Genomic DNA, 14,349 nt, shown 5'->3' on the forward strand with positions numbered 1-14,349 from the left:
CAGCATCTTAGCTGTGGAGGGCAGTGTCACTGGCCCTCATATGTGGGATCCGAACCGGGGCCCTCTGGTGTCCCAAGCCAGCTCTTAACCAACGCGCCGGCGCACTCGGCCGGCCCCTCATGACTTGTTTTTTAACATCAGTTTTAGACTTTTGTTTCCTCTAAGTATGACCTGGTTATTCAAACCAACAAGCCTGCTAAGAACAACTAAAAACTAGGCAAACGTTAATTTAAAGTACTCTGAAGTCATTGGGGGTAGGGAGGGTAAGGGATGGCTAGCAAGGCTGTGAAAAAATACAGGGACAGATCTAAGATAAGAAGGAAGCCCAGTGTTTGGGAAGGGACTTCCCTCCATATGGTCTCTGAATTTTCCAGAAGAGATTCCTGAGATGCTGAGAAATGGAGAAGAGATGAGGACAGCTTCACTGAGTTAGGGGGACAAAAATTGGAATTCAAGGCCTGCCAACGATGGGGAGCCTGATAAATCCCCCTCACTTGGGGTTACCCTTTGGGGTCCTATGTTACAACATGTGTCAGGATTTTCTTCCTTTTTAAGGTGGAATAATATCCCATTGTAATGGGTAGACCATATTTTGTTTATTCATTCATCTGCCAATGGGCACTTCAGTTGCTTCTACCTTTTGGTTATTATGAATAATGCTGCTATGAACATGAGTATCTGTTCAAGTTCCTTGCTTTCACTTCTTTGGGGCATATAGTCAGGAGTGGAACTGCTGGATCATCTGATGATTCTATATTTAATATTTGGAGGAATCGCCATATCACCTTCCACAGCAGAGACACCATGTTACATTCCCACCAGCAATGCATAGAGATTCTAATTTCTCCACATCCTCACAAACACTCCCGAGTTTGTTGGGGTTTTTTGATAACACGCATTTTAGTGGATATGAAGCGGTATCGCAACTATGGTTTTGGTTAGCATTTCCCAAATGACTAATGAGGCTGAGCACCCTTTCATGTGCCTTTGTCCATTTATGTGTCTTGTTTAAAGAACTGTCTATTCAAGTCCTTTGCCCGTTTGTGGATTGGGTTGTTCATTTTTGTGTCATGGAGCTTTAGGAGTTCTTTATATATTCCGATATCAATCTCTTATCAGATACATTATTTGCAAATATTTTTCCCATTCCATGGGTTGTCTTTTCACTCATTTGATACACAAAAGGTTTTCATTTTGCTGAAGTTCAGCTTATCTATTTTTCCTTTTGTTGCCTATGTGCTTGGTGTCATATCCATACTCACAGCCATAATCAATGTCAGAAGTTTTCCCTGGATATTTTCATCTAAGAATTTTATAGGTTTAGCTCTTACATGTATGTCTTTGATTCACTTTGAGCTAATTTTTCTGTATGGTGTGCAGTAAAGGTCCAACTTCATTTTTTTTTTGCACAAGGATATTCAGTTTTCCCAGCACCATGCATTGAACCAATTTACTTTTGAACTAATTCCTAGTATCAATTTGTTCTGGGCTCAAAACATGGAGAGTATTAAAGATTGGTGCTGTAGTGGGCGTCCCAGGGGCAGATCTCCAAGGAACTCAGGCATGCCTGCTCAGTATAAAAGGCTTCCCCTCTGCTCAGTCTCACAAGATGACTGGGAGCTGGGGAGTGGTGACCCTGCAAGTCTCCTGGTACACAGACACACACGCATCTATGTATACAAAATACATAGACGCAAATGGGTCACTAACATAAGCTAGTTAAGAGAGACTGTGGCTAGCACCAAAGCAAAATGGAGAAAAACTACAGCATGGTGGCGAAGAGCACAGATTGTTTGGGTTTATAGCTCAGCTCCCCTATGCAATGTGACTCTGATCAAGTTACTTCACCTTCCTGTTCTTCATTTTCATCTTCTGTAAATTATGCAAGGCCATCCAGATCACAAGTGGCGACGGCATACAGCTTGAGGAAAGTTTTCAGCATCCAGCTGAGTGACCTTCAGATAACCCTGTGCACTGCCCTTCTCATAGGTGTCCAACTGGCATATTCGATCCATCACAAGGAGAAACGGAGACTCCCCAGTAATCACTGAGGGTTGCAATACCATCTGAGCCGACTTGCTTAATAAGGAACTAGCTCATGTGGGTTTATGTTGAGCCCTTATATGGCTAGTTTTTAATGAGCTCAGCATAAATCAGAAAATTTGAGTGGGCTGGGGGTGCGACCCCCTACACTGATGATCCTAGAGATCACGTGTTGCTTAGCAACCATCCCCAGGCTACAAGGTTCCAACAACCTGAACCTGGTTAACGTCCTTAGGGACTGGGATTTGGACAGTGTAATCTAGAAAGGAGCGGGGATGGGTGTTTTGTAGGCTCAGTGTGGCCCCTAATGCACATACCCTCCCCACCCCAAAAAAAAAAAGCCACCTTCAGGGAGCTGGCAGCTCTGGCATCTCTGGATAGTTTGTGACCCAGAGAAACTCATAAAATTGAATCATCAGGTTAAGGGCTCGGCGTGGATTTCTGCTTACCACCCATCCCTCCACTCACGACTTGGAGCGCCGCAGGCCTGCTTGAAAAGCCTCTTCTAAGCATACAAACCAACTACAGTGCCCACTGAAGGTGAGGAAAGCAACGGAAACCGCACAGAAAATCCAGCTCGAATTTTTACAAGGGATCGGCATCAATTTGAACATCACTTTTTTTTTTAACATTATTAAGGCTGAACATAATAATCACAGTGTCTTTTCTTAGGAAAGAAAAAGAAGCGTGACATCCCTTTCAGGCAGTATAGCCCCAAACCCTCATCACCCACCCACCCCGCACCTATTCACCACCCTCCTACCCTCCCTTTGTAAAAGCAAAACTGAATAATATTATATTTACTTCTCTCCAGCTGAGAGTTTATCTTAGGCCTCATAGAAATGTTAATATTAGTTCTCATTTCTCTATCTCTCATTATTTCTCTCATTATGAGGTTTTTCTACAGAAATAAAAGAATTCCCATCTGCATAACCAAAAAAAAAAAAAAGAAAGAAAGAAAGAAAAAAGAAAAAACCAATGACCAATTTTAAAGAGTGAAAATGAAGACAGAGGACCACAAAGATCTTTGGTCAAGAGAAATGAGGTTTTTCTCAACAGGAAAAGAGCTAAAAATACACCATGGGGATAAAAGCAGGAGGGAAATTTGCATTTTGCTGAATATTAAGATGAGCTTTTTCTGCCCAAACCTGGCTGAAGAGCACTTTTAACTGTTAACCATAAAGAACTTTTAAGAAATACTCTATTATCCAATAATACCATTAAAATTCACTTGGTGATTTCAATGAAATACTAAAGAACTCGTGCCAGTTATAAAAGGGAACATGTGCTGGGTAGTTCTTTTACAAAAATAAGTGAAGAACCTTAATAAAATGGTTGCAGTGTTCCAGCCTCAGAAAAAGTCAAAATTAATTACAAGCATTTAAGTATGATCTAGAAAATCTATGCCAACCCTCCTTAAAACAGGCAAACACTGGGGCTATATTTAATTGTACATTCTAAAAAGAAATTAGGATCAGCTATCAACATAAATCTTGGCCAAAACAGAATTCTTCAAAAGCAAACTCCTGGCTCAAATCAGGTAATTCTCAAAATACTGTACAGTATAATATTGGTATCAAACATTAGAGCTTTAATTAAAATGTATCGACCACCCAATTGATGAGTTTGGCTAAACAAGAATCAAAACTTATAAGCTTCTAATGGGCAAACCAATGAGCATAAACACAGTCAAAAGAAAAAAGATACATGGGGGAAAACATTTACAACAAAAAGGACTAAGGGCTAATTTCCTTCATTAACAAAGGGCTACTGCAAATCAATTTTTAAAAATGAGCAACCCAAAAGAAAATTTGTCAAAAGTAAGAACAGACAATTCAAAAGAAATATCCTCCCACCTTCGTAATTTCAAAAATGTGAAGAGAACCAAGGAGACACCATGTTTTAGCTATCAGTTAACACACAAAAGTAAATTAAAATCTGGAATACTAGTATTGACCAAAATGTGGGTGAACAAGCATTCTCTTAGGCTGTTAGTAAACATGCAAAAAATGTTCAGCCTTTTTGAATGGCAATTTAGCAAAATGTACTAGAAAGTTTAATGTATGTAACTTTTGACTAGTATAGAGGGTGCTGAAAGAATATATACACATTTTAAGATAACATCTCTTAAAATGTGTATACATTTTGTTGGCATTTTTTGGCACCCCCCCTCGGTATATACCACACATATATGTCATTGTGTATATATATTATATATATGAGTAGTCATTGTAACATTATTTATAATGGAAAAAATTGAAACAATGTGCTTCAGTGAGGACTAAATACATAAATATTCACACACTGAAGTACTATTCAGCTATCAAAAAGTTTGCTTTTTGTTTTATGACAAGATATTCAAACTAGATTAAGGAAAAAGTTGTAGACAGTATGCATAGAATGATTTAATTTTTATATAAAATAGTTGCATAGATATGAGTATTTATATATGCTTCATATATTTTTATGTGTACAGAGAGGAAAATGCAAAGCTACACACCAAAATGAAAAACAATGAGGAGCCGTGAGATTAGCAGGCGAGGTGGAGAGAGGCTAACACAAGTTTGCCAGTGGGTCTTTTCACCATATTTGCAGTTCTTTAATGCCCTAACACAGTTTGCCAGTTGCCCTTAGAAGGATCATGAAAGTGTGAAACTATGAGCTAAGTTAATATTTTTAACACAAGTTAATAAAATTTGCCTTATGTAATTATTTGGCAAGAATTTGAAGTGCCACTGATGAACACTTCAAAACAAGTTGGGAATTGGAGCAGGGACTGGTTAGGCTTTTGGGGGTAAGGTTGCCAGATTTAGCAAATTAAAAATCCAGAATTCCCAGTTAAATGTGAATTTCAGAAAAAAAAAACAATGCGTCATATTTGGGACACATAGAAAACAAAATTGATTGTTTACCTGAAATTCAAATTTCACTGAGCATCCTGTATTATACCTGGTACCCCCATCTGGGGGCCATTTCATGATTCCAAACTGGCTCTTAGTACATGCCTTAATCCATGCCCAGATATATTCCATCAGCTTCATCTTCCTCTACCCCAGTCATTCTTTTATTGGTGGAAGACTTCTTCTTGAATCTCTTGAATGAAACATGTGAGCCATTCCCCAGGAGAACATGTACATATAAAAGTGGGCATCTCAGGACATACACATACTCTTGAAACCATCCATGGATTCCAGGTTCAGAACCCTAGTTTCTATCTAGGTGTGAAATGCTATCCTGATTTTTGGAATTCCTGTCATCTCAACATATGCTTGGGAGAACTGCATGTCCCCACTTCCCCTTCTATGTTGTTTTTAAAAAGCAAGCTCCAAAGGATCTAGAATAGCCAAAACAATTTGGGGAGGTGGAGGCAGAGAGAACAAGTTTAAAGGATTCACACAGTCTGATTTGAAGACTTACTCTAAAACTACAGTAATCAAGCAAGTGTGGAATTGGCAAAAGAATGGGTATATGAGATCAATGGGCTAGAATAATCTAGAAATACGTCCACCTGTGTATGGTCAAATGATTTTTAACAAAGTTGACAATATAATTCAGTGGAGATAGACAGTCTTGTCAACAGATGTTTCTGGAACAACTGGATATCCATATGCCAAAACGAATAAAAGCTACCCATAAATTGCACTACATACAATTATGTCAAAATGGGTCAGAGATCTAATTGTAACACCTCATATGTCTACTTAAAAACTCATAACAGGGGACTAGCCGAGTGGCTTAGTTGGTTAATAGTTAGGTTGGGAGCACAGGCTCTGAGCAGCAGGGCCACTGGTTCAGATCTCAAATGGGCCAGTGACGCTGTGCACTCTATAGCTAAGATTGTGAACAACAGCTCGACCTGGATCTGGACTGCCGTGAGTCCACAGCAACGGCGTAGGCTGCACTAGGCTACCGTGAGTGGCCACACAGCCAGCATGAGCGGCTGGCAGCCAGTGTGAGCTGCCGTCCAATGGCCAGCGATCAACTGCCTCACCAGGGAAGAGGGCAATGATAATACCAACATGGGCCAGTGAAGCAACGTCCTCCACAACTAGACTGAAGAACAAAACGACAGCAACTTGTCTGTTCCCCTTCCCCGATTCCCCAATGCTGTTCACCTCCCCCAATTCCCTAATAAAATCTTTTAAAAAAAAAATCTCATAGCAGCTTTATTCATAACCACCAAAAGCTGGAAACAACCCAAGTGGCATTCATTGGTAAAAGGATAAACAAAATTGTGGTATATCCATACAAATGGAACACCACTCAGGAATGAAAACAAAACTATTGATACATGAAACCACACGGATCATTCTCAAAAGCATTATGCTAAGTGAAAGCAGCACAGATATTGTGTGACTTTATTCATATGATGATCTGGAAAAGGCAAAATGATAAGGACAGAAATGAGACCAGTGGTGACCAGGGGCTGGGATGGGGAGAGGGCTTACTATAAAAGGGGCATGAGGAAATGTATGGAGGTGATGAGCTGTTCCATGTCTCAACTGTGATGACAGTTACACAACTGTATAACAAAACTCATAGAACTGATTGCAAAACTATATGTGGTGTCAGGTGGATGCTGGACTTATCAGGAGGGGTCATTTCATGAATTATGTAAATACCTAACCACTGTACTTTACACCTGAAACTAATATAAAATATTAAAAGTCAAATATATACATATGTGTGTGTGTATATATATAGATAGATAGATATATGTATTTCATTCATGAGATGTAAAGTACAGCATAGGGAATCTAGTCAATGGTATTTTAATAGCTATATACAGTCAAATGGGCAGTACACTTGGGGGGTTATCACTTCGTGAGGGGTGTAAATGTCTAATCATTATGTTGTTTTCTACACCTGAAACTATTAATAAAAAACTCATAGAACTAGAGGTTTAAAAGGGTAAACTCTACTGTGTGTAAATTACACCTTTTTTTTTTAAAGGGTCTAAAAATTATTTGTCTAAAAACAACAGGGAGGTCCATTTGAAGTTAGAGAGGTTTGGTTTTCTTTTCATGGCTCCTAAATAAGCTATTCCCTTTGTAGGGCAATATACTGAGGATATGGTTAACACTTTTCCTACTCTATCACGTTTGAAAATTAGGGTGGGATTTTGCTCCAAATAACGTATTTCAGAACTCTGACTTGAACGCTGAGGGAAACTGGCGCCTGTCCTCATGGGGCGGTCCTTCCACTGGAGGAATCCCGCCCATTTACTACAGCCCATTTACTACAGACGCTGAGGTTCTGAGTTCCCACCCAACACGGGGACTCGATCCTTTTTCTGTCTTGTGTTTACTTCCCCCAGAGAATGCATTCCAAAAGGAGTTCCAATCTGCCTCTGAAACCCAAAAGTAATTACCAGCGCACCTTTACATTAACTGAAAGCAGCAGGTAAGTGTCAGCATTGACATTGTAAAGGCTGTGCTGGTGCTGAGGGGCTGTCAGCAGAAGACAGCAGACGTGGGTGTCTTTTCAGACGCCTTTAAGTTTGCTTATTTCATTGCTAAACCCTCACTCTTTTTCAAAAGCCCTATGCCTTTTCTCTCTCTTTCAAAAAGAAAAACCTTACATCATACACACCCAAAGAACTGGAACCCACACCCCTCTTTCCTCTATGGGTCCCCCTCTGGCATTGACGCTGAAAGTCATAAGCAGGGAGTAGTTCGAGGCAGTAAAGCAATAGTGAAAACACGATACTCAAAGCCACAACCCAGGGGCCCAAATCTCCACTTTTTTCACAAGCTGTATGACCCCAGGTAAGCTTCCTTAGCCATAAAACGGAGAATTGTATCCACTTTTATAAAAATGGCAGTTTGGAAGTACAGAGGGCCAACCATGTGCCAGGGGCTTTAGTATAACAGCTACTCTCCTTACTCCTTCCAACCACCCCACTTACGAACGAGGAATTGGGGTTAAGAAAGCTGAGGAACTGAGTGGGTATTTTAAACCTCTAAATCCACACCCAGGCATTCCTGTTTGTTAAAGCTCCCAGATGATTCTAATAAGCAGCGAGGGTTGCACATCAGGTGAGGGGGGTGCAGGTGAAGGGAGGAGAGGTACACATACAAAAATTCTATCCACAAAACTTTGCTGGGCTGTAGGGTTTTCTGTGGAGGGGCGAGATTCTGTAGTCTGTGACGCTGGGTTAAGCAGCCCTGACCACAGCTGCCACTGAACCAGTCGGGAGATCTAAAAATACGACCCAGGCATTGTGCTTTCTGACTCTCATACCCTTCAGCTTTAGGCCGGCTTGCTTTTCTGTTTGATGCTTGTGAAATGAGGGCATAAACAAAACCATTATGGATGGCACCGCATCACATGAGAGGCTTAAGCAAAGATGTTACAGACAGAAATGCATTCTTGTCAGGTGGCCAACCTGAGAATGCGCCAGATAAACAAAATAAGAAAGTCACTTCATTTTAATAACACCACAGAAAACAAGGGATTCTTTCTTTTAATTCAAATTGTTACAAGGCAGTTGATCAGCTTTTTTCATTCATTTCAAAGGAAAACTTGAAGTCACTGAGAGTTTTCTGGCTAAGCTATTAGTTTATTTGAAAATGAAAAGAACTACACGTGTCAACATTGTAATACAATCAGTTTTTCATTTTTTAAAGTTATGTGGTAGCATAACTCATCCTACTGGGGAGAAAAAGCTGAGGCTGTTCATTGAAGGAAAACAGACAGACACTGAATAAATTGGGGTCATCACGGTTTATACAATACACCTTGTGCTGGTGCAGCATTTTACTTTTTTCTGAAAGGCTTTAGAAGTCATTTTCCCATACTTCGTTATACTTATTGAGAAAAATGTACTATGTTCCCATTTGTGAAATACATCTTTTCTACAAAGAAAATAAGACAAGCAGTATTAGTCCATTTTACAGATGGAAGTATCGAGGTCAAGGATGTTCAATTACTCTCCCAAGGTCATAACAAGTTCACAGAAAAGCCAGAGAAAGAAGCAATTATCTCTCCGCATCTCGGCTAATATTGGACATTTTGCACATATTACAATGTGAGTGTGTGTGTGTGTGTGTGTGTGTAAAAAGTCCAGTAGAGAAGACTGATGTGCAAAGAACTAAATTCTTTGTTGTTAGCAAACTTTAATCAAAAACGGAATCATCTGAAGCAGAACCATTGTTTCAAGTTACCATGCTTAATCAGAAGAGAGGATTATAGAATCAGCTTCGTGAGTAAAATTCCCTTGTATAAAAAGCAGCTACGCACACCCCTTTTTTCTCCAAGTGCAGAAATTGACACATTGTCACGATAATCCCAAGGGATAAGATTCCTAGGGAACATGAAGTGAAGAAACAAACAGGTGTCTGACTGCTTGAGTCTTAGACAAAGAATTATTTCATTAAAATAATTCTTTTTATTTATAAAACCTTTACAAACAAAATAACATCAATTAAAACAGTCCTTACCTTTGATGGGTGGCTCAATAGACAGGAGGAGTTCCTGTACCACTCACCAGAAAAGAAAAATTGGCCTAATAGCTGCGCCCTCGGATACCGCCTGCTTCCCCCAATGAACCAGAAAGACCTCAAGTTTTTAAAAGTTGACCTTTTTTCAAACCCATCAGAAATATTTGCAATTCTTTTATGTAGTGTCCATTTGTTTGTCAGCATAGTAAAAAGGAGCTTCGCCTAGGACCCCGAGTTCTAACTCTAAGGTGAAGTTCCTACTTGACAGACATAAGGAGAATTTGCTGCATCTTTGTCCTGCATGTGGCTTTTTACTCCAGCTGAGCACAGCCATTTTAGGGCAAAATCAGATTCAGGAATCACCTTTTTACTGATCAGACCCAAAGAAGTTACAGCTCTTACTTAAGGTCACACAGCTAAAAATGACAGGGCCAGGGCTGGACCCTCATCTCAGCCCCCTTTAGACTCTACAGCTGTCCATCAAGCCAGCTACCTGGTTCAAATCCCAGCTCTACCGTTTACTAGCAGTGTGACCTTGGGCCAGTCATTCAACTTTCCTACACTTCATCTCTATAATGGGATGGTTATAGCACCCAGCTCATAGGACACTGTGAGAATCGGTGAGTTACATCCATCAAGGCCCGAAAACAATGATGGCGCATGGCAAGTGCTGGAGAAAAGCTGGCCACCGCCACCACCACCACCATCATTATGTCTCTGTAGCTCAGATTTGCATATACATTCACAATCCACTGAACCCTCGTAATTTACTATGTTTAAATAGAGGTCTTAGAAAAAATGTGTTTTAAGTGTTGTATGATTCTCAGGTCAGTAGTGAGATGTGAGATCTTGGATTACCCACTCAGTGAAAATGAGCACAGTGTCTACATGTGACTAAAGGACAAGACGATACTTGTTCCACCTGCCTCATACCAGTCAGCATATGGAATATGCGCAATAGTTTAAAAAGAAAGAAAAGAGAAGCGATGGTTATGGAGGCACCATAGGTGCTTGGTGACTCCTAACACTTAACTAATGTAACCCTCCCAAAAACTCCATCGTAGACATGCCACAAAGCCAGGACGGGCACCCACTCAAAATCTGGTTTGGATGTCAGGACTGCAAATTCCAAACACAGACCAAGAGGGTATGAAAGGGTCTCTCGGTCACATAAGGAGGGTTTCTGGGAGGAGCAGGCAGCCCCCAGAGGGCCCACAATGGCTTGAGGGAGCAGCGAGGAAGGGGCCAGCTTGGGGGTTTACTGCAGATGGGGGAGGTCCGGTCTAGCATGGCCTGGGGCTCACAGGGCCCTCGGCAGAACCAAAGGAAAGAGGTCCTAGGCTTTCTTCTCGGGTAGCCTCGATGTGGGGCAGGGAGGGTGAGGCTGAGAAGCAGTCAGCCATCAAACATCAAGCTCTTTCCAACCCCCTGAAGTAGATCCCACCTTGGAAGATGAGGCGACAGGGACGCAGTCAGTTTAGATTACCTGTCACAGCAGGTCTAACTCTAGCACTTCAACTTCAAACCCATACATCCGCCCTTCACCCCACTTCCCAGATCCTATGAGTATCCGAGCACTGCCTGACCCCACGTGGGGCTTGCCCGTCCCCTGCCAGCCACCGGCTGCAGAAAAGCTGAAGACAGCCTTAATCCATTTTAACCCCAATTAGTGGTCTATGATTTTAATTCTTTCCACAGAAGAAAGAGAGGAAGGAAGGCAGGAAAGGAAGGAGGGAGGGAGGGAGGGAGGAAATTTTCAGAGTTAGGCTCTAATGCTTCCATTGCTAACATTAATTATTGTCTTTGTAGATGGAGGAAGGGTGATACTATTTAAAGGCATCTCCTCACACACAGGTAAAATTCCATTCCCAATTTACCCAGGGAGCATTAGGTTATATTTCAGCAACCACACTGTCTGCAAAGGCTATCCTTCATTCCCCTTATCTGTAATTGAGTATGTGCACGGTTTGTTTTTTCCCTGTGTTTAACATCTTTATTGAAATTGCCGTTCCCCCTCCTCCCTTCCCCGCCCCCATAGAAAATTAGAGTCTGGAGCATTACGGCAAAATCATGAGAGGTTAAATTAAAATGATCAGGAATCAATTTTTCATGGGTTATAAGGCTCTGAATCACCTCACTTAAGTTCTTCTAAGTAACCAAGCCCAGATCAGGTTGCAAATTTGCTTTGCTGTTAGCATGACAGCGACCTCAGCTCTCCAACACGCGGAACAGCCAGTGTTGCCTCTCCTCAGGTGGGCAGCATTCACGCTGCTGAGCCTGCCTGGAAAGGGAGCTACACAGGGAAACCTGATCTGTTTTGAAGCACTTGGTTCTGCAATATTTATGTATTAGTTCATGACTCTTCGCTGAATGAATTACATTCGACATCAAACCACCACTTACGACAAAAAAATATTTATGCTTCTCTCTTAATCAGATTTAGGAAGCACTAAAGAGGTCCTTCCCTTTCTTGGAGATTTCTTATATCTATTTTTAGACACACACACACACACACACACACACACACACACACACACACACAAATCTCAGAGTTGAGTTCAATTCCCAGTGTCCAATCTTTCTTCCTGTTCCCTGAGACTGATGACCACACACTAACCTTCCTTCTCCAGTGTCTCTCTCTACCCTCTTCAGTCCAAATCATCTCTTTCTTTCAAGGATGGAATTCAGACATGTAAATACAACAGCATTTGAGAGAAGCATTCAGGCAACTTCGCTCTTCAGGAAAAGTCATATAAATCATCATTCAACATGGAAAATTAGTAAGCAAGATTTTGTCCTAATGGTTAGAATGGCTCCAACAGGCATTTCCCCCGAGAGTCATCATGCCCCAGATCTACTGTGGATGGTCATGTCACACACTATCATCATCATCCCCTTTGAGGGAATTAAAGCTTATGGTACCAGTTAATAAAGAAGAGTGCAACACCATAAAAAAAAAGAATTCAGGTTGGTGATTTTCTACTAACAACAACAAAAATTCTAGGAAATAGCTAAAATTCTGGCTGTCAAGGTCAAGCTTTCTCAATCCCATTTACCTCTATTTAAAAAATTAAAGTCTATCATATTGTATCATATCATACCATATTATATGTGGACTTTCTTCCCCCACCTAAATAAGAGTGCATTTCAGCATTCTCAAAGTAACTCTTAGAGCATTTTATCAAATTTATATGAAACAAACTCCTCCACTCCAAATGTAAGAAAGAAAGCATTTGATCTCAAATGCATTCCATATTCACTTGATTTAATTTAATCATTTCAGGTATTATTTGCCCCTGCGCTGGAGAAAGACTTGGATATTTTCGACCTGCACACAGCATTACCAAATCCCCTACTGAAAATGTTGCTGTTAATAGGTTAATTGGTTTCACCGAGCTTTAATATACTCGTAATCCAGCCTCATTTATTACTTTCTGCCAAATTCCCTTAGAAATCCAAATCCACGGGCAGCAGCTGGCCATCTCCCGTCCCTCCCCCGGCCCGCCCCCACGCCTCCTCGAAGCTTTCCAGTGCCCTGCTCACGCCCTGGCTGCGCGCCCCTCGAGGAGCGTCCATCCGGGAGGGCAACACCCCAAGCCCCACGCGCAACGTCCCCTCGAATGCCTCGGACTGTTCCAACACCCCGTCCTAAGTTTAGAAAGGGCTGTTCTCAGGCCGAGGGGAGGCAGCTGCCCTCTCGGCTTCTGGCCGCCTCATCTGAGCCCTCAAGGGTGGAGGGGAAAAAGCGCCGACAACCCGGCACAGGGCCGGCCGTCACCTGCCTCCCATACTGCACACCCTCGACACACACAGGGTCCGGCCAGGCAAGGAGCAGGGGGCACCTGGGCATTGGACACCCCGCGGGGGACTCTCGGAGCTGGCTCCTCTGTGCTGCCACCTCCGGGACCCAGACTGCGCTCTAGCGGAGCGCGGCTCAGCCGGGAACAGGAGGGGCGCGCCCCTTGGTGGCCAGTGGTCGTGTCTGGAGTACCGGGGAGAGGGTGGCTGCCAGGCCCTGGAGCGGCGCGCCCCGAGAGCTCCGGGCTGACACGGCAGGAGAGCCAGGGTGGGCAGGGAAGTGGCACTTGCAAGGTCGGCCAGGGGTCTGAGCGAGAGGCCAGAGCCATCCCTTTCTCCAAGGGACAGAAGCCAGTGTCCGGCATACTGAAGCCCCAAGCCGAGCAGCGCTCCGCCGCCAGCCAAGGCGAGGCTGCCGGTCCCGGGCCGCCGCCCCGACCCGCGCCCGCCGCGTCCACTCACCTGGCAATTAGCGCCGGAGACTCCGGCGGGGCAGGTGCAGCTATAGCCGGGCTCTCCCGCTGGAGCCGAGGACTGAGAGCCGGGCTCTGGGCGTGGGGTGCACACGCCCCCGTTCCGACAGGGCTGCGCGGCGCACGGCCCGGGCGCCGGCAGGGGCGCGGCGGGCACCGGGCTGGCCAGGCAGCAGCCGCGGGGCCCGGCGCCGAGCAGCAGGAGCAGCAGGGCGGACGCGGGCAGCAGCTGCACACCGGGCGCCGGGGAGCGGCGGGGCGGCATGGCACACCGAGTGGGCGCTGGCGCTGGAGCCGGAGCCGGGACTGGGGCGCGGTGGCGGCCGGAGCGGCAGCGGTGACGGCGACCGCTGCTCCGCGGGGCCCGACGCTTCCTGCAGCTGCGGGAACCGCGGTTCCCGGGGCAACGCCGGGCGGGGCTTGTGGGGCGGGGCGAGAGGGGGCGGGGCAAACGGGGACCCGGCGCCGGGAGGGCGCGGGCCGGGGAGGAGAGGGGCGTGGGGACCCGTCCCCGACAGCGACCTGTGGCGGGAGGAGCAGAAAGGCCCCCGGGGGCCCCCAGGCGCGCGGGTGCGGCCAGAGTAGTGGGCTTG

At 44.1% G+C, this 14,349-nt stretch overlaps 1 protein-coding gene across 1 annotated transcript in view; it reads right to left on the reverse strand.

The window, feature by feature from the left end:
* DNER (delta/notch like EGF repeat containing) overlaps window positions 1–14,148 on the reverse strand; it is a 293,762-nt gene extending 279,614 nt beyond the window's left edge. Inside the window, exon 1 of the mRNA XM_019657048.1 lies at window positions 13,746–14,148. Within this exon, the coding sequence (XP_019512593.1) occupies window positions 13,746–14,021 (276 nt within the window). The 5' untranslated portion in view covers window positions 14,022–14,148. The remainder of the gene's footprint in view (window positions 1–13,745) is intronic.
* Window positions 14,149–14,349: the final 201 nt, after the last annotated feature.

This window comes from Hipposideros armiger, unplaced genomic scaffold (genome assembly GCF_001890085.2).
Source record: "Hipposideros armiger isolate ML-2016 unplaced genomic scaffold, ASM189008v1 scaffold_273, whole genome shotgun sequence".
Taxonomy (NCBI): Eukaryota; Metazoa; Chordata; class Mammalia; order Chiroptera; family Hipposideridae; genus Hipposideros; species Hipposideros armiger.